At 42.7% G+C, this 18744-nt stretch overlaps 1 protein-coding gene across 11 annotated transcripts in view; it reads left to right on the top strand.

The window, feature by feature from the left end:
- The first annotated feature begins 164 nt into the window (after positions 1 to 164).
- KTN1 (kinectin 1) overlaps positions 165 to 18744 on the top strand; it is a 51301-nt gene continuing 32721 nt past the window's right edge. For 9 of the 11 annotated variants that reach the window (XM_053475712.1, XM_053475711.1, XM_053475710.1 and 6 more), the window contains exons 1-7: positions 165 to 280; positions 11022 to 11579; positions 15274 to 15426; positions 15970 to 16152; positions 16397 to 16527; positions 17684 to 17797; positions 18658 to 18744. The exon at positions 18658 to 18744 is cut by the window's right edge and continues 54 nt beyond it. In XM_053475712.1, coding sequence (XP_053331687.1) covers positions 11057 to 11579; positions 15274 to 15426; positions 15970 to 16152; positions 16397 to 16527; positions 17684 to 17797; positions 18658 to 18744 — 1191 coding nt within the window. In that variant the 5' untranslated portion in view covers positions 165 to 280; positions 11022 to 11056. Of the gene's footprint in view, positions 320 to 2434; positions 2547 to 11021; positions 11580 to 15273; positions 15427 to 15969; positions 16153 to 16396; positions 16528 to 17683; positions 17798 to 18657 lie in introns of those variants that run through there. The other 2 variants (XM_053475703.1, XM_053475702.1) reach the window with 2 other exon arrangements.

Raw genomic sequence — 18744 nt, 5'->3', positions numbered from 1 at the left:
TTTGCCGCCGCTAAATATGAAAGCTGGAGACGCCACTGCTTCGTAGATGTAACCCCTACCCGGTGCGGTTATGCCGGCTGGCGCTGCCTGGGTTAAGGGGGCCGGCTGTGCGGCCACGTCGCGGACGTGCATCTTGCCTCGGCCAGCCCCTTCCTCCTCCTCCTCTCCCTGCCCTCCTCCTCCTCCTCCACCCGGCCAGAGATCTGAATGAGAGCAGGGGACCGGCCGCATCTCCAGCACGCACAGGGCCGAGGGGGAGTGTAAGCAGCGCCGGCAGGAGGTGAGCGACAGGCCCCGGGCGGGTAGAGGACAGGCTGTGGTACAGGAGTGGTGGCCTCGTTGGAGGGGAACGTTGGAGGTCCCTGTACATCCTTACGGGCTTCGACACGGCCAGTGCACTGCGTCCCGGGGCTGCTGCCTGTACCGGGGACGGAAGGTGGGGATCCCGGGGGAGGGGAGGGGAGCCTGGCACACATCTACCTCCGGACAATGCGAGGACGCCCTGGAATAGATTCCTAGCCGGGCCTTCTGAACCAAGGCATGGAACATAACCGAGCCCACCCCCTGACCGTGAGAAGGAACCCATCGAAGGCCTACCCATCCCTGGGAATAGGCATCCCGGAGCCACCCCTGCTGGGGCTACAGAGCTCTGCCTATTCCCTGACTTACATCGGCTGGGCTGCTGTTAGATGTACCTGGCACCGGATCTCTCCACCGGGGCTGCTCCTTCAGTCCCTTTAATAGGCCTTGCCCAGTCTGGCACCTCTATAGGGCCCTGCCCTTCTCTGCCTGGTACTTAGTCTGTGCCTGTCCCCGGCCTGGCACCAAACTTGTGCCCGTAGTGGCTCTAAGGCTGTTCCCCACAGCTGGGTTCTGCCATGGCTATCTTTGGGGAAAAGCCTTCCTGCCGTGACTTTAGTCTGGGACGGCGGCCACTTACATAGGTCCCAGTCCTAGTGAAATATATATAAAATAATGTGTGTGTGTGTATATATATATATATATATATATATATATATGTATATATATATGTGTGTTAATATCGGGCTGAGAATCCGGTCAGTACACAGTCCAGTGCAGTCCACTAATCGGTGACTTCCAGCGCTCTTCTCTTCAGACGCTCCACAATTTGTCTATTCCTCCGTTAGGACAGTATTAATGACTATAGTTATTTCTAGAATAAGGCAAATTATGCAAAAATCCATAATTATTGCTTCATTACATTGCGTTTTTTTCCCTCTTATCTTCTATAGACGTTAATTTAAAACGGGTCAAATACTGATAAACCCTTAAAGAACGTAATGTTAAGCAGAGTATATATTGCATTCCTGTCGGTACCCGATGTGTTAAATAATGTGCCACCTGGAGCTCCTGACTCGCGTTCGCTTTGTCTCCCGAATGTCTCTGCTCCACGTTGGGATCCTGTCTCGCATGGCAGCATTTTGTTGTATGGGCCGCGAGATGACTATTTCATAATCGGCGTTGTTCCTCTTGGTTTTTCACAGCCGTTTCCTGTCTTTGAAGAAATCCTATTTTCTTTGGCTGCGTTCCCGGTATGGGCCACATCGCGCTACCTGTCAAAAATGTGCATTTTAATTTATTTTAATTTTATTTTGACATAAACATTTTTATTGCTCTTTGGGTTATTAGTGTCTGAGTTTTATGAGCTACCTTAATAGCAGAGTCTGCCAGGAAATTGCATCACGTGTTCATGCCGTTTAATCTCGCCTCTCCCCAATAATCAGGAATTTCAGGTAAATAAAACATTCTAGTGACGGGTGCCTGACAATGCTCAGTATCTTTACTCTGAGGTCTATTAACCAAAAAAAAGTGACTATGAATTCTGTAGGAGTAGTCCCATTGCGTTTCTCCTACAGGAAGGGCCAAAGTAGCCCTGTACAATGGATAGTTACCTATGCATTATGCAGGGCTAACTCAGTCTTTGTTCAGGAGAAGCTCATTGGGCTTCACGTATGATAATGGATAGTGGAACCAGGTGACACTTTCTGTTTTTGCTTTATGGGTCGGTGGTTGTGAGGTGCCTCATCTGGATCATCCAGGTTGGGAGAAGAGATAAGAGACAGGGCCGGTATGGGCTGCCGGAGGATGTTGAGTAATGACGAGAGGGTCTCGGATTAAGTTCTGGTCTTATACCCCTGGCAGCATGGAAACTATTGAGGTAGTAAACACATGGTCCTCCTGATCCTTGTGTAGGATTCCGTGAGAGAACGGAAAAGAATCATGTCTTTAGGTCAGTTCCCATAAATAAGTGAAATCTCCGAGGAAGATGCTCAAGGTATTCATTAAAAATCCAAATGTCCCAGGACGTCATTGCACCTCAAAACAGATTTTTTTTTTCTGTTTTATCTTTTAGATAAGCACAGGGTGGGGCGAGATTGAAGGGAAACCTTGACAAATGTCCCAGTGGAGAGACGGCTATTGCATTTAAACTTGTATCTCGTTCTCCAGCCGCTCGTTCAGTTGGAGTTTAGGATACATGAGTGACATTTTACATAATTTTATCTACAGACAGAAGTATTGTTTGGGTGAGTAATCTACACTTTTTGGAATAGAGAGTATTCTTGGCTGTAGAAAAGAGAGAAGGTTGATCTTGGATGGGTCTGGCTGTTAAACCACCGAGGCAGTAAGACAAGGGTTACAGTAGAGTTGTTGTGTAATTCATACGCAAGGAGACTTTAAAGAACTATAACTGATTCAACTATGCATTATTCAGGGCCAGTCCAGGTCTTCATGCAGCAGACGTTCACTATGGTTGGACATTCATAATAATATATAGCAGAAGCTGAAACCACAACTGGCCGGCAAATTCTTGCCAGCTCACTTTTTGACCCCCTCGACTTCTGAATAAAGGTCTGACCCCAGTGAGCGGTTACTGTAGGACGCCTGGCTGGCCCTGTGTGATGTATAGCTAATAGTGAGAATTCGTCAGACTCTTCCCTGATTCATTTATGGATTCTCCAGGCCAGCTCAGTGTTTAATTTGCTGTATTATAGAATTTATCCAATCTTTATTAGGTTTGACAGTTTCAGATCACGCAATAGCCACTTTCTAGTGTTAAAATGTCCTTGGTAGTATGGTGGGACCAGCTGCATATTAAATGACGCAGAAATAAGTAAGAAGTCAGATGGCTGATTTTAATATACATAATAATATCTAATATGCTGCGTGTGACGTGTCGATGTGACCTGTGTCACACCTGCATACTGTCATTGGGCATGCAGTGCTTATGCAATGCCCCACCCTTCAAAGAATGGCTCAAGGGCACAGTTTCATAGTTTAGATGGCAGATTTTTATAACTTTAATGAGAGATCCAGATGCAAGTCAATGATGGGAAATAAGAATTTACGAGAAAAAAGCCCAAAATACTAACAGACTCAAAAATGACAGATTTCCATAAATTTAGACTTGGGAATTGTTTAGTTTTACTGCGGGATTACTGTGTGACACCTGTACTTGGTGGTTTTATAGCGTCTGCAGAATAAGCAGGTTGTGTTTTTAATGCATTCAAAATCCTTTAATAATGGTAAAAATGCTGCTGTTTTTTTGTTTGCTTTTGTTATCTTTCAGTCTTTTACCTTTTCATTGCTCTTTTATGGTACACACCCAAAGGAGTGTCTCTCCCGCACCGGATTAGGTTCAAAGTACAGAACTCGGCGAGCTCACCTGTAAATGTATATATGTTATTTTATATATATCTATAAATATAGAAAGTGCACAGTCTGCGAACTTTCAATATTATCCCTTTGCCGGTTGTACGCACATGAATATAATAGAACAGACATTCACGTTGCTTTACCAAACTCTGAATTCTGCTAAACCCTTAGTCCATGTCTGGTAAAATGGAAATTTCAGCCATCATCTGCACTTTAATGGATGCCTTAGCTGCGTGGTCCCTTGAAATTTTTTTAGGGTTTTCCTTTTCGGACTCCCATGTGCACATATAGAAAGTACTCCCATTCATTTCTGTGGGAGTGGTTTCCAGTTGCTAATTGGTTGCTTCAAGCAGCAAATCAGTGGCAAGAACCAGAGAAAGAGGTTAGGAACAGAGTACTTTAACCCCAATCTCACCGTATGGATGTACCTGTACAGTCTGCATTTTTTTGTCGGACAACCTGGGCCGCCCCTGACAGCAGAAGCCGGTATCCCTTCCTGCCCAACGATCGTGTGTAACGCTACATTCCCTTCTGGTAGGCGTCGTTGCTGTCACTGGAGGACAGGAAAGACTCAGCAGCGTCTGTCCAGGCCTTGCTGGGTACTTCAAGTCTATGGAACCTTAGTGATCGGTGCAAGTGAAAGAAAAAAATTATAAATATAAATAAAAGTGAGAAATAAAAAGTATAACAGCATGGTTAGCTCATTGATGTCATTGTGGCATCACTGGCAAACATTAAGGATAACAATAAATAAGTGCCAAAAAATTAAAAATAGTAGTAAAGGGAAAAAAAAAAAAAAAAAACTATATAGAAAAATTATAACCCCGGCCCCTTTCGCTACCCCCAAATCCCTGAAGTCAGAAGTCTTAAGACATACAACCCAATAGGTACTAAGTAAGGAATGGACGTGGCCCTCTAGAACATAAAAATATATATGTGGGTTATGTCCGTAATCCTTATCATTGCTTCCCTTTGTTTAAAGGCATACTACCAGGGAAATATGGCCTGATTTAATTTATCATGAATTAAAAAAAGATGCCTATGCATTTTACTCTGATTTTGAAATATGACTAAAAAGTCAAATGTTTACACCCTCTGTCTCTCGTGAAGCATTAGTGAGTTGGACCTCAGCTGTATGGTATCTTGGTGCGTTATACTGGGCCGTCCAATCTATAGGAGTCGTGTAATGTCCGGTCACATCTACTTTAGTGTAACCTGAATGAGTACTTAAATATATATTCTTGTAAAATGTAAACATAAAGCACTCTGCATTTAGTTTGATGCACATGATTGGTACGTGGTCCCTTTAAAATGTGGTTCCTTTTGGAAATTGGGGGGGGGGGTTCTACAGAATTGCCCCAAATGCTTTTACCCCTTTCCCCACCCCCAGCTTAATGCCCTGCTGGTGCTAGTCAGTACTTTTCTATGCGTTCCTCTGTAGTAGGGGTGTTGGGGACCTTAGACTGTCCCTTTCAATTTGCCTGATTTAACGCTGTGTACCTTAACCTTTCTGTTTGCCGCTGTAACAAAATTGGAATAAATGCAATAATATGACTGTTGCATGTAAAAAAAACTATTTTAGTTTTGCCGAGTTTTATCAAAATGTTTCATTATGATCCCAAAAGATCCTAGTATCCTGAGTATAAGCTCCATATATTAGTGTCACACACAGGGCCGGCCCGACAATGGAGCCGAGTGGGGCAACCGCTCCAGGTGGCACTTTTGACGCCACAAGCCCTTTTTTTTTTTTTTTTTAAGCCGAGAAGAGAGAGAGAGGGAGGGGCGCCGAGTGGTTTTATCTTACCAAATTGCCAGTACCCGCTCGGCGCCTCTCTCTCTCCTCTGCGAGCCCTCTAGCTCGGTCTTGGTGCTGGCTTGTAATGTTGAGCGCCGGAAGATGACGTCATTTCCAGCGCTCAGCATTGCAAGCCGGCACCGAGACCGAGCAGGGAGACTAACCGCAGGACTGCTGAAAGGTAAGTATGGGGGGGCAGGGAGAGGAAGGGTAGATAATGGGGGGAGTGGCATTTTAAACTTCGCCCCCCGGCGGCATTTTGTCTTGGGCTGGCCCTGGTCACTGTAAAGAGACAGTCCAGCCATCATTTGCACTTTAATGGATGATAGATGATTTTGGAGAATCCCCCCCCCCCCACATGTGCCATATTCTCCACCTGCAGTTATTCTGTGAGTCAGGTTCACTTGGTGTACTTGCCGACCGCAGCGGCTTGGACGACATCACAGAGAAGGTCCTAACGACACCCACCCGGCATTCATGGCTCGTGCTTTTGTTGATGTCAGTGTAAGTGCTTTCTTGCCCCTGATTGGCAGCGGGATGAATCGTCGGGGGACGCGTTGCAAGCTGCAGCTTCTCCCTTTTTCTGTATCATGGTACTGATCACGTTACCTTGTCATAGCTGGCAAGTCCCTTCCCCTTATGAAGGAATCGCTTACCAGTCGATAGAGGTGGGAATTCTCCACCAGAGATCCTGTTTCTCTGTGCTTTTATGTAAAATATATTATGTAAAATATTTCACATTCAATTACGAGGATTCCCTGCCAGTCAGACAATGCTGAATTACTGTCACTTTAAATGCTCAGTCGGGGCTCGTTCTGTAAATGCTCAGTCGGGGCCCTGTAAATATTTTGAATGGCCGGTTAAGGCGTTGAGTCATCTTTAACCTTCACTTGGAACGTAATTGCCTCGAAGCGGAGTGAGTAAGGAATGTGCAGCGTAGCGAGAGTCCGCACTACCCGGCGCAGTAATCTGCGAGCTAAGCCTTGTTGGAAGGTATTTAAAGGGAAGGGCCAGGCGTGCAGAAACCTGCGGCTGCTCATCTGATCATTATTCCATTTATCGTCTAGTCCGTAACACCTCTAACACCTAGATGTCAATACGAAACAGTTTAATGTAATTCATGATGGCTGGGACTTTCTCCCTTTGCTGCGTGTGTGTGTGTGTATACCTTTTCTATGTGCCTATATTTTAAGTAAATAATCTGTGCTTGGTCCCATTTGGGGTCCCGTATACCTGGCAAGACTTAAATTGTTAAATGTGGACCAGTGCCTTTTGCCCAACCCGCCCCCCCCCTGCTAGCCACATGTGTAGGTTGGCTAGCAGGAAACAGGCGTGTTTGGAGCATTTATCTGGGGAAAATTGCGTTCCTTCGTTGGTGTATTCTGCGCGGGTCACTCCTGATGACTGTATTGACCGGGGAGGTGAGCTGCTGAACGCTGTAATTCTGGCTTAACATGACTAATTATAGCAAACCTCTTACAAACCTGATAAGGAGATACCCATTTCTGCTCAGCTTAATGTATTTCAGGGCATCTCTTTACAAGTGTAACTGTAACTCCTAAATATTCCAAAAACCTGTTAGCGTGAATATGCTCTTAAACGTAGGATTTGACCTGATCTGCTTTTAGTGCCCTGTACTGTGAATTTTTTTTACAGATAAAAATAAGCAGCATGACTATTAATAACCCACCTAAAGTGTCTACTATAAGGAGAGTTAACATCCTTTTGTCGTCATCTACCTTACTTATTCCGCCCTACTGAGTCTTCTTTCTAGGTAAGAAGAAAGAATTTGGACTGGGAACTGATTGCATAATGTTTTGTTAGATCTTAACATCCTGGAGATGCTTTGTTTATAACTTTATCTGTGAAACAATTACACTGGTTAGTTTCCGTTTATTCAGTTATGTTAAATGCCCAGTTATTAGGCCGGACCTTGTGTGTGTAATGTCTTCAGGTTTTGTTTTAAAAAAAAAAATAAAAAAATAAAAAAAAAAATATATATATATACATACAAAACATTAATTTTTATAATATAAAAAAAGTTAAGTAACCAATGGCCATAAAGAATGGGAAGGGAACATAGCCCCTTATAAATGTCCCTGCTTTGCATTAACGGTATCTGTGCTAGGATTCTGGGTCTTTGAGAAGCCGTTAGAGAGTCTTGGTCCTCCTGGCCTTGATGACAAGGTAGAATGAAGCCCGAGGTGCTCCCCCGGCTCTTCTTGGCTGGTAAATGATGAGAGAATGGTTTCTAACGCCAGCCGGAGGGCTCTGTTAAACTGTTGGCATTTTCAAGGGGACACCGTGTAAATTTAAAGGGACCACACAACTATAATATGCGTTAAAGTTAATTTGTATCAGGTCTGTACTTTTATGTGGTTAAACATATAATTTGTTATTTCTAGCATATTTCCATGGTCATCGTGTCCTGCTTTTAGCACATTACCAGTAGCTCCGCACATGTAATCTGGGAAGCCCATGTCTGTTAGTGGGGTGAAACTATATTTGACGGCAGCGGTAAGGTTTCTAAGAATGATCTCCTCTAAATGACTTTGCTGTTGCGTCTGAAATTTCTTTGTGCGTTTCCAAAATAGTCACTAAATCCTTCAAAAGCTACAAAGTCTTTTATTTGAATTCTAATCTCATTTTTGATGGGTCACAGAAAAATCACCGCTCCTAATAGCTCCCTGTGACAAAGCTGGCTTTGCTCATTAAACTCTTGAAAATGTTATTGTCTGGCTTGAGAAGAAGTCAGAACTCCAGCTCTTACTAAACAAAATCTTTGTCGGTGTAATTATTTTTGGAGATATTTAGTTGAAAAGTTCACGACCTGAGGACCATAGTTGATGGGTGTCAGGGTACCAGTGAATCAGGACGGAGGCAAAAAGGTACTGGTCAAAATGTTTATTAAAATAAAATAATAACAAGAATCCAAAACATAAGACAAGCGGGTGGTCGTAGAACAAGCCAAGGTCAGGAGCCAGAACGGGTAGTCATACGAGCCAAGGTCAGGAGTCCAGAAATCCACGTAGTCCAAAAGCAGGCAGGAGTCGGCACCAGAATGGGAGTCAGACAGGCCGGGTCATACACGAGAATCAAACACTGGAAGGCAGCACGCACTCACATGTCCAGAACCACGAAAGGGCAACCAGCAACTGAACTAGCTGGTTAATATAGTCACAGCCTGCAGGAAGAGGAGGGGTTTACTTGGACATAAAGTTGGAAGAGGAAGGGGGCGCGGCCTAACAGAGAGCCATGAGGAGGAAAGCCAGTGCAGGTAGGCTGAAACCCTGACAATGGGGCAATGCCAACATCATCCAATTTCCAGGTCTTGCCCTTACAGAGGCTGTCTGATCCAATCAAAAACAATCGGCAACTGATCAATAGGACCAAGATCTCCTTAATATAGAGGCATAATCATCTTGAGCCTAAGAACATATGAGAAGTCGTCACATGGTATATGTACCATTACATAGTTGGGTCTTCCAGCCATTTAAAAATGTTGACGGGTCCGAAGCTGCCCATTGAGTTGAAGTGCCGTGCGTTGAACTGGATATCGGATACTTGATTGTGTACATGGTATGCATGTCTCATACCGGCATGTGACATGTGCAATGAATGCAGGTTGCCGGAAGGTATGATCTGGTGCTTGACAATGAAGCTTACGTTCCATAACCTTGGTATCCGCAGCCAGGTATATGAAGAAGCTGTTAGTTAGTCAGTCTCCAGTGCTGTCCAGGTAAAAGCACTCTTTGACTTTTGATCTGTAAACAGCTTTGCATATGTTTAAAAGTACTGAGCTATAGATGTGAGCATGTCGCGTAAAGGGTTAAACATTTTCAAAGCACGGACAACAAAGCTCCCTCTTTTTCCACCCTGGCATAGGAAAAGTTAAATCAGTCACTGTATTTGGGGAATTGTCTAATACCAGCTGAGATTATTGGGTAAAAAAAAGAAGCAACTTTACCCAAAATTCTGTTTTTCTACTCGTAACGTTGGTTTAAGCATGCTTGTTAAAAGAACTGCAGCTTTAAACTCCAAGAGCGATACGACAGCAGAAGCAGCAGCGTGTCTGGAATGGAAAGTATTTACCTAGAGGGCATTTGGAATGTGGAGATTATGGTGTTCAGCAAATAGTCTGATTGGATCAGGGTAATCAACTGAAGAGCAAAAGGACTTTGTTATGGCTGAGTTGCAGCTTGTTGGCTTTCTCCAGCATGCTTTTCTTGTTTTTGAAAGCAGAGACTGGCTAGTGAGGCTAGAGGGAGGATAGTGCCTTTATACTACATACCGGGGATAATACCTCTAACAACCCACCATTAAAACAAATAATAATTGTGTTTTCTTACTATAGAATGACTCCCGACCACCCCTATAATTTGGGTTGCTTCTAATATTCTACTTGGACGAGCTGTACCCTGTGGGCTAATGCTTTTTTGTGTCTGACCTGATATGTGTTAAATAACTTGACATGATATATAATTTTTTTTTGTTTGTTTCCTTGCTGCTATGGAGATTTTTACATTTGTGTTACTGGCACTCAACAGGCTTATTGCTATATTCCACTTAACTACCATTTACTTAATAGCGACGATCGTATCTCTCCTAACAAGTAAGAAGGTTAAAGCCAAAAAATCCCTCTTAGTGAACAATTGTTATCCGCCCGATCAAATCTGTCCTTTTGCTATTGTCAGTTTTCATATCGTATTCCCCGCAGGAATGGTGACCGCAAAGTTCATGAACTTCGTTGCAGAGTTCCACGTTCTGATTAAACTTATCCGATTTAAATCGGCTTAGCTAAATCAGCCCGTGTTTGCACATCAGCACTTGTCTGGGTGCATTTGATGTAAGTCAGGAAGATGCTTTTCCTTGTTCTTCGTAACGCGAGCAGCGTTTGGCCCTTTTCTTCAGGAGTAATAAAAATAGGACATTCTAACACATCGACCAAAATGTCCAGGCATGTTTTTTTAGATAGATGGCCTTGGGTGTGATGTGGAACACAGTGGTTGTTTCATGGCTTTGTGTGCCTTCCTTCCTTGATAATTTGCTTCATTTATGTTCAGCTTTCTCTGCCCCTGAGCTCTGCTGGTGCAAACTGTAGTTCTGTTAATCATGAAAGGGATCGCACAAGCATGTCTAGGCATTTAATTTGGCCTCATAACAAGACCATTTAGCCATGCGCTCATGTCCGAGTGGACGGTCATCCAGATAAATCATCTCATGAGCCTCCCACTCAAGCTTTTACATGCAAAGGATTTCTGGATCTCGGCTGCCGATTCTCCGGGTTTTTGTCTTGACAACATAAAACGTCCTGTAGGGAGGAGAAACTATTTGTAAAGCAACTTTATATTCTGTAATTAACAAAAAGTTTGTTAATCTGGGATTTTGCATATAAATCATTTGCTGAAATTTCAGTTTTCAAATTGATGCCTTTTTGAACAAGTCCATTGAATTTAAGAAGCTATGGATAGGTAGTTAAAAAAAAAATAAATGCAAACAGCAATTTTAGTTTTACACTAACTTATTTTTCTTTCTCTTTTTTTCTTTGTAGGAACGTAAAAGATTATTTAGCCTTAACAAAGCACAATGGAGTTTTATGAATCAACATATTTCATTATCCTAGTACCATCGGTGGTCATTACAGCCATCTTCCTTTTCTTCTGGCTCTTTATGAAAGAGACCTCCTATGATGAAGTCCTTGCTAAACAGAAAAAAGACCAGAGGCTTCCTCCGGCTAAAGTAGACAAAAGGAAAACTGAGAAAAAAAAGAATAAGAAAAAGGAGTCTCAGAACGGCAATCTTCACGAATCGGACTCCGAAACTGCAATTCGTGAGTTTGATTTAGGAGATGCCCTGTCTAATGAGGAAGAGCATGTAGTTCCTACACCTGTTGCAGTTGATTCACTTGCAAACCTCAGGGAACGCAAGAAGAAAGACAAGAAGCAGTCAAAGTCTACGGCCGAGGAACCCATTGGGAAAGAGGTCAATGGCACCAAACTTCCTCCCAAGAAGGCTGAAACCGTTCCTGTTACAAAGCAGCCAACACCACCTCTTGATGTGTCTGGATCCAAGAAGAAGCAAGGATCAAAGAAACAGAAAAATGGAAGAGGTATTCTTAAAGGATTTGTTTAATTTGTTAAAAGTCATACCTTATTGGCTAAATGATGAATATTGGATTGCAATCCTTTGAGACTTATTTGGGTATAATATGCCTGAAGAAAAGACCCTGATAGTCTGTAAAGCCTGCAATCCATGTAGGTCTCTTCTTTAGGCATATAATCCAGTATACATCAGTTAGCCGATAAAGGTATTATCTTTCCCAAACTTGCTTCCTCTTTCTTGGTTAATGCTGTACAACGCTATACCTTTTATAAAGTTGGAACTCATGAAGGGCTTAAACGCAGGCTTGTGGTTTCTGGGTTTCTATTCCCCACGGATTTCCATAAAGAACCACTTGGCTGCCCAACTGTGGATACTGGTTAGTTTGGATGGTTTGTAGAACAGTCTGAATGACCGTCTTTCTAATCGTTAGCTATGATACTTAAACAGCTAGATTTAATGCGCGGAATAACTACAGTTGAATTTGTAAATGTTGTCCATTTTTACACTCAGTGTGTGTGTTTTTGGCCTGTCCTGTTTCACTTCTCCAGAATTATGCCCAATGTAGGTCTTTAAGGTAGACGGTCAGTAGGGAGCGGCAGGCCCAGGTAGAAGGTGGCACGGCTAGCGACGACTTGCAGGTCTGGCAAGAGAGAGCAATACTAATAAATTTGATCTTTTTTGTGCATTTGTTCTCACTTGTGTCTTATGTTACTGTACAGTGTTGCTGTATTACAGACTGGGTTCACAGCCTTTCACGTTCTTGTTAACACATTGGGTGCCTTTTTGCCTGTCTGTCTTTTACATCCCTGCATGGCACTGAACGGGTTAAGCCCGTAGAAATATTTCCCCATATTGTTTAAGACTGAGAACTGGAACTGAAAGCTGTTCTATAATCGGGGAAGTGATACCGGAGGCTTTGCTTGGAGACCCGGGGTTCCCTGAAGTTCACATTCTAACAAGTAAAGAAACATCTTTCCTAAATTGCCATTTCCTTTGCACAATACAGTAGTCTCTTTTTTGAAATATGTTCCCTCGGTCCCTGTCGAGAAGACTATTTTTAGTGAGAGATTGAGGTTGGTTTGTTTACCGAAGACGTTTCCTTTGGGACGCGGTTTAAGCGTGGAGTTGGCTGTGGGTTACGGAAGCGTAATGTCACCGCTAGAGCGGCTCTGATTCTGACGGCTTTCGAAATAGAGAAGCACACAGCCGTGCTGGCTTTAGTGGCTTCCCGGGCGCCTCCAGTGTAAAGCAACCTTTAAATCTGGTGTGCAGCCTGTAGAATAATATCTTTGGTCATATACAGATCTGATTTGGAAGTAACTCTTCGGACATGCTGAAGTACGTCTCTATTCCACTGAATTCACTAAAAACATCTAAGGCTTTAAGTCAAATAATCAGTGCGTCAAAACCTAGAACGTGGCAATTATCTCTGATAACCCAGGTGCAAAGAAGATTAATCCCCAAATCCTGGGGTCTCACAATTATATCGAATATAAGCAGCGTATTTATAAACTTTATAAATAACTACATTTTTTTAATCTGTAAATACCATCAGGTAACGTCTACGTAGTCACTGTTTTTTTTTTACCATCATGTTCTCTCTGCCCTGTTCTGTTGCCGACTTGGTTCAGATAGCCTTTGAGGACAATTTCAAGACCGGAAATTAATCGGATAATGCTGGCCTTGCCGCAGTCTGCCACCTGTCTGATTCCATAAAGTACGGTTCTTTTAAACATCTCCTAAACAGTCCCGCTGATTGTCAATCAAAAGCACCAATTATATAGGTAGTGTTAATAAATCCACGTAATTACACTAAATCCACTAAAGAGTTCCCCTTTTAAGCCGGTTTATAACGAGGCTCGTGTGGTTCATCTTTAATGCCTAAAGAGCATGATAAAGATTTCCGCTTGTGGTATCCGCAAATACAAAAAACAAATCTACTAACGTTACAATAACGGGTTTCCTGCCACTAAGTGACAGAACGTGAATCATAATGATTTAGGATACTAGTGGCCCGTCTTAAGATTTACAGCTCGTTAGAGCATTTCATTTATTAAGACAAGACGAGCCGTTGCATGCCTGGGCAGTAAATACGTCCAGACTTTGTTGAGCAGGAATTCTGATGTTTAAATGCTGGAACGGACCGGCTTCCAAAGGCTTTGCTGGAATCTGTGCCATGGAGACCCGTTAGCAAGATCACATTATATACAAATAATACATGAAAATGGTAAAATATGAACAAATGTCCCTGACAGGCTTGTGAGAGCCATCTGTCATAAGATATGTTTTAGTTGGAGTGTGTTCCTGTCTTCATGATAGAAGAATGAATACCGTGCCGGGGTACTCAAACCTGATGTCGCAAATTCTACGTTCTTCAGTACTATACATTATACCTATGCAATGGTGTCTGTGTGTGTGTATATGCATATATGTATGCAATAGATATATAGATAGATACATGCGATGGCCATGTATAAAGCATAGTTAAATAGGTCCTTTTTGGAAGTGGCCAATAAGCGGGGGGATGAGGAGACGGAAGCAAACTTTGGGACACGAGGCAAATTAAATACTGGTTGGACCAGATTCTGCCACAGAGCTCATCTTCTATGGGGTAGAGGTTTTAAGCCAAGAATTATACTGCCAAACGAGAAACACAAGCTACAGGCATCTTAAATAAATGGAGTTATGCTACATGATGAGATGGTACCTGTTTAAAGGGATCATAAAGCCTCTTGGAAAACCTGTTGTAGTAACTTTTTCTAGAACCGAATGCATTTTTATTTTTATTTTGAGTATGTCGTGCAAAAGCGGCTCCAGCAGCAAATACATACATCTCCCCTGAGAAGGCGGGAGAGAACATAACAAGAACCTGTTAATGAGATCCTATGGAACCCCCAACCTAAACTTAATAACTGTACTCCGTTTATATTACGTTTATTTATAAAGCGTTGGCAGATTCCGCAGCGCTGTTACAGTCAGTAGAACAATTTCACATACGGTAACACATACAATAACAAACTGGCGCAAAGGAGAAGAGGGCCCTGCTCTTGCGAGTTTACAATCTAGTTGGTGGTTGAGGGGAGTGAGACAATAGGAGAGGACGGCTTGGATATGGATGAGTTGATCTGGTTGCGATGAAGCTGTTGATTGTTCAGGTGGCTTGATTATGATGATGGCTGGGAGTGATGGGAAGGAATGTTGTACGCTTCCCTGAACAGGTGGGTTTTCAGAGAGGTTTTGAATGGTTGAAATCCTGAATACAGGAGCGGGAAGAGGTAACGGTAGAAGAAAGCCGCAGGTTGTGAGAGGAGTGAAGATGTAAGGGGGTGCAGAGTTGTTGAGGGCTCTATAGGTCAAGGTCAGAAGTTTAAATTTGATTCTGGAGGATCTGGGGAGCCAATGAAGTGATTTGGCATAGTGGGGCAGCGGATGAGGATATAAGTAACACATGTCCATGGAAAGGATTATACATATCTGATCAGACACATATGCAAGTCAAGGCATTTACAAAGTCAACATTTACCCGTAAACCCATGGAATACCTTCTCTGTGCCAACCACCCACGTGGATATCCTCTCTTACCAGAATGATGAGAGAGGGGAACCAGACTGAATGTTAGCTCTAAATCTGCAAAAGGCATGGGGGGTCGGCTCTGTGTCTCTGTATTAACTGTGTTTTCCGCTGTTTTCTTCTGCAAACAGAAGACTCCCCTGTTAATCCGGAAACCAAGAACGAGCAGGTCGTCCCCTCGATTAAGAAACAGGAGGCTCCCGTTTCACCAGTGGAAGGGAAGCCGCAAGAAAGTGCGAGCGGAAGGAAGAAAACCACGGCAAAGAAACAAAAAGTGGAAAATGGTATGTATTTAGTGACAATGGGAGTTGGATACGTGGTGTTGGAAGTTAAAATCTTAAGCCTTCAATAAAAAAGATTGTACCTATGGTTTAGGAAAGAGACAGGGCAGGGGTTAGCAGTCATATAACCACCTGTGTGCGCTCTTCCCGTTTATTTACAGTGGCTCACATGGTTGTTTGTGCAGATATCTGGCATGGTGAACTTGTAACACAAGCCCCTTCCGTGCAGCAGAGGAACTCTTAAAGCGCTGAATCATTTATAAGAAAGTTTTTACCCTGCTGAGAACTCATCACAGAAGATATAAAGCGGATCTGTCGTAGCCGTTAGCTTTTCTTACGCCACTTGTGGCAACTTAATGGAAGCTGTGTCTGTGGCAAATGGTGGCAGAACTTATAAGTCCATTTCCAGTCCTGATGTTTCCCATGTTTACATTGTTTTCTCTGAATTAACTTGTCAAGGTTTGACATTCAATTATGAGTAACAGAGAAAAACTCTTCATAGCATGTTCAGAATAACAATTTCCATTTAAACACTTTATTATTTAGTTTCTGCATTAGTGGACGAGCCGTTAATTCAGCCAACTACTTACATCCCGCTGATGGACAACGTAGACCTGAACGTGGCGGAGAAGAAAGTGGAAAGGAAGGATGTCGTCGCCTTGGAAAAAACAGAGGTGTCCAACGCTCCACCAAAAGTGAGCAAGAAAATGAAGACGGTTACAGATAAAGGTAAGTAGCTGCTCTCCTGTTTGGACCCAACTTAGATATATCTCATCAGGTAAGATTATGAATTGATCTTACCTTATGAGATATATTGGAATATTGGTAATAGATAGTTGCGCTATGCAGTCATCAACGCTTAGTTTCCCACATAAATGTCTGGTTGAACAGCGAAATAAATGCTGACTTCCTTATTATGATGCAACGTTAAAATGGTTACCGTTTTGTAACTATCACTTGTTCCAATCTGTAGAAAATGCGGAGGTGAAGTTTAAGGATTTCTTGCTGGCTTTAAGGAGCATGATCCTGAATGAAGATGAAGCGATGTCCGTGGTGGAGATGCTGAAGGAGAAATCAAAGGCTGTGCAGGACATTATACACAAGGTGAGCTGTCCTCCGGCAGCAGCCACGTCTTGTGATCATTCAAAACTTTTTACTAAAGGCTGGGCAGACATTCTTGTAATAGTCCAGTCTGTGATTGCAGCTGTGGTGGTAGACCTGTCATTTTATGGGGAGGACTAGAAGGCTGATTTGGAATTTCTACCTCTCCATGTTAGTAGTAGGTTGGATTGGTTGAAGAGTTTGTCCTAAATACAATTCCATGTTTTGCATGGCTGATACTGGCGTGTTTGGCATGGTTATGGTGAAGCTGACGCCATCCACGCAGCTTTTGAGGATTTATGACATATCCATCGGGTGGTACCTGCAAGTATTCGCTATTACCCTTCCCTAAAACTAGTAGATTAGCTTCTTCAACTGTGTGTGCTTAACCGGAAGCCAAATATGAGTGCTGAGACATTAGAGAGTAAAACCTTGTTGGTGTTTGTGGTTGTCGTGTTGATATGTACTACAACATCTGCTGTATTTCTACCCACAAACCTCTTGCTTTCATCGCCATATGCTCTTGGAATGTGATGTTTCTCCATAGTGTTTTGGTAAGGTGGAAATTCTGAAGCCTTTTCTTCAAGAAGGATCACAACAATGTGGGGGGTTTCCTGAGTGTGATAATAGACTCGAGCCCCCGTACTGGGTGCATTTCCCTGCCGCTTGACGTGGCTCCAAAGACAGGGTAGCCGGTACCAGCCCTTGTAGGAAGTCTAACGAACAATAGGCTCTCTGGCTTTGTCAGCCGCTGGTCTATTGTTTTAACTTTTATTGGCAGGGTCACTGGAAAGGAAAAATATAGTAATCAAATAATTTTAAACGGTTCTTTTTGCCAGACTGTATTTTATATCCATGCCTCAGATGGTATTGTTAATAAGAGTGACTAAAACGGGATATCAATGCATTATTATATTTAATATCCAGCATTAAATTTGCAGTAAATCGGGTACTGGAGAAAAAGTCCTTAAATTTGTAAATTAATGCATTGTCCTGCTGTCCTATTTGGGTTTCCCTCTCCTCCTATGGTTTAGATCATGATGGATACAAGTCCCATACCATGCATGGCCGTCTCAGCCAGAAGCATGCATCGATTAAATGTTTTTTTTCACTATAAACTTTACACTTTCAATTTTTTTTAATATCACAAATTTTCTAGGCCACGAAAGGAGATTCTGCTGCACAGCATCAATTACAGGAGAAAGAAAAGTTGCTTGTTGCTGCTCGGGAAGAAGCGACAAACTTGAAGGCTCAACTGAAGCATGTCTCTCAGGTATCTCCAAGACTTTGCAGCTGAAGCCACGTCACCACATCAACACCATTTAACCGGTCGTTTTTTTTATACTGACAATGACGAAGAGTTTGCAGGACAGTTGAACTCCTTTATTTCTCTATAGATGAGAAATGGAGAAGGTTGACCCCCAGTGAGCTTCTGCTGCAGGAGGAGCTTGGCTGACCCTCCATAATGTATTGGCAAATCCAGTGAGATGTCCTCAGTCTTCTCACCCAGTGAATTCTGCGTTATACAGGGCCTGTGTAGCTCTTCTTACTGGGGAAACCTGCCAGTGATAGTCCTTCATAACAAATATAGAATTTTTATCAAGATTAAATTATTTGCCAATGCGTATTTGATATAATGGAAACCTACATATTGCCCGTAATTCTTATTGCTGGCAGTAGAATTATTCAGTAAATTGTTTTTGAAAATGTGGTAATGGAGCTTCTGTTTTGGAACCCTTCCCATCACCCCTCCTTACAAAGGCCATTTGGCTTCCAAGAAATGGATGGCCCCAGCAAAACTTTGTTTTTCTTGAATGTATTTGTAATTCTCATTTCACTGATATGACAGCCCCTCACCAAAGCAATAAAGGTCTGGTTTCAGGGCATACGATCATAAAAATAGACACACTGAACCAGTGAGATTGAGAATCAATGGCATGTGTTGGATGTGGATATTAGTTAAATAAAATGTTTCTGTTGTCAGGATGCTGTGTGCCGGGGGTGTTCTCTCACCTGGCGTAATGTTTTATTTTCTCTGTGCTTTAATCTCGCACTTATCAGCATGTATGTATATTTGTGTGCTGGTTCAATACGTCTACTAAGTATATTTTTTATTCTTTATTATTATTAAAGGAGCTCGGCGTGGAAAAACAGAAATCTGGTCTTGTGGAAGCAAAAGCGAGGGAACGGATCACTGCCCTGGAGAAAGAGCACAGTGTC

The sequence above is a fragment of the Spea bombifrons genome, chromosome 9, assembly GCF_027358695.1.
Source record: "Spea bombifrons isolate aSpeBom1 chromosome 9, aSpeBom1.2.pri, whole genome shotgun sequence".
Taxonomy (NCBI): Eukaryota; Metazoa; Chordata; class Amphibia; order Anura; family Pelobatidae; genus Spea; species Spea bombifrons.
The sequence above is the reverse complement of the archived record's forward strand: the minus strand, read 5'-3'. Positions and strand labels throughout refer to the sequence as shown.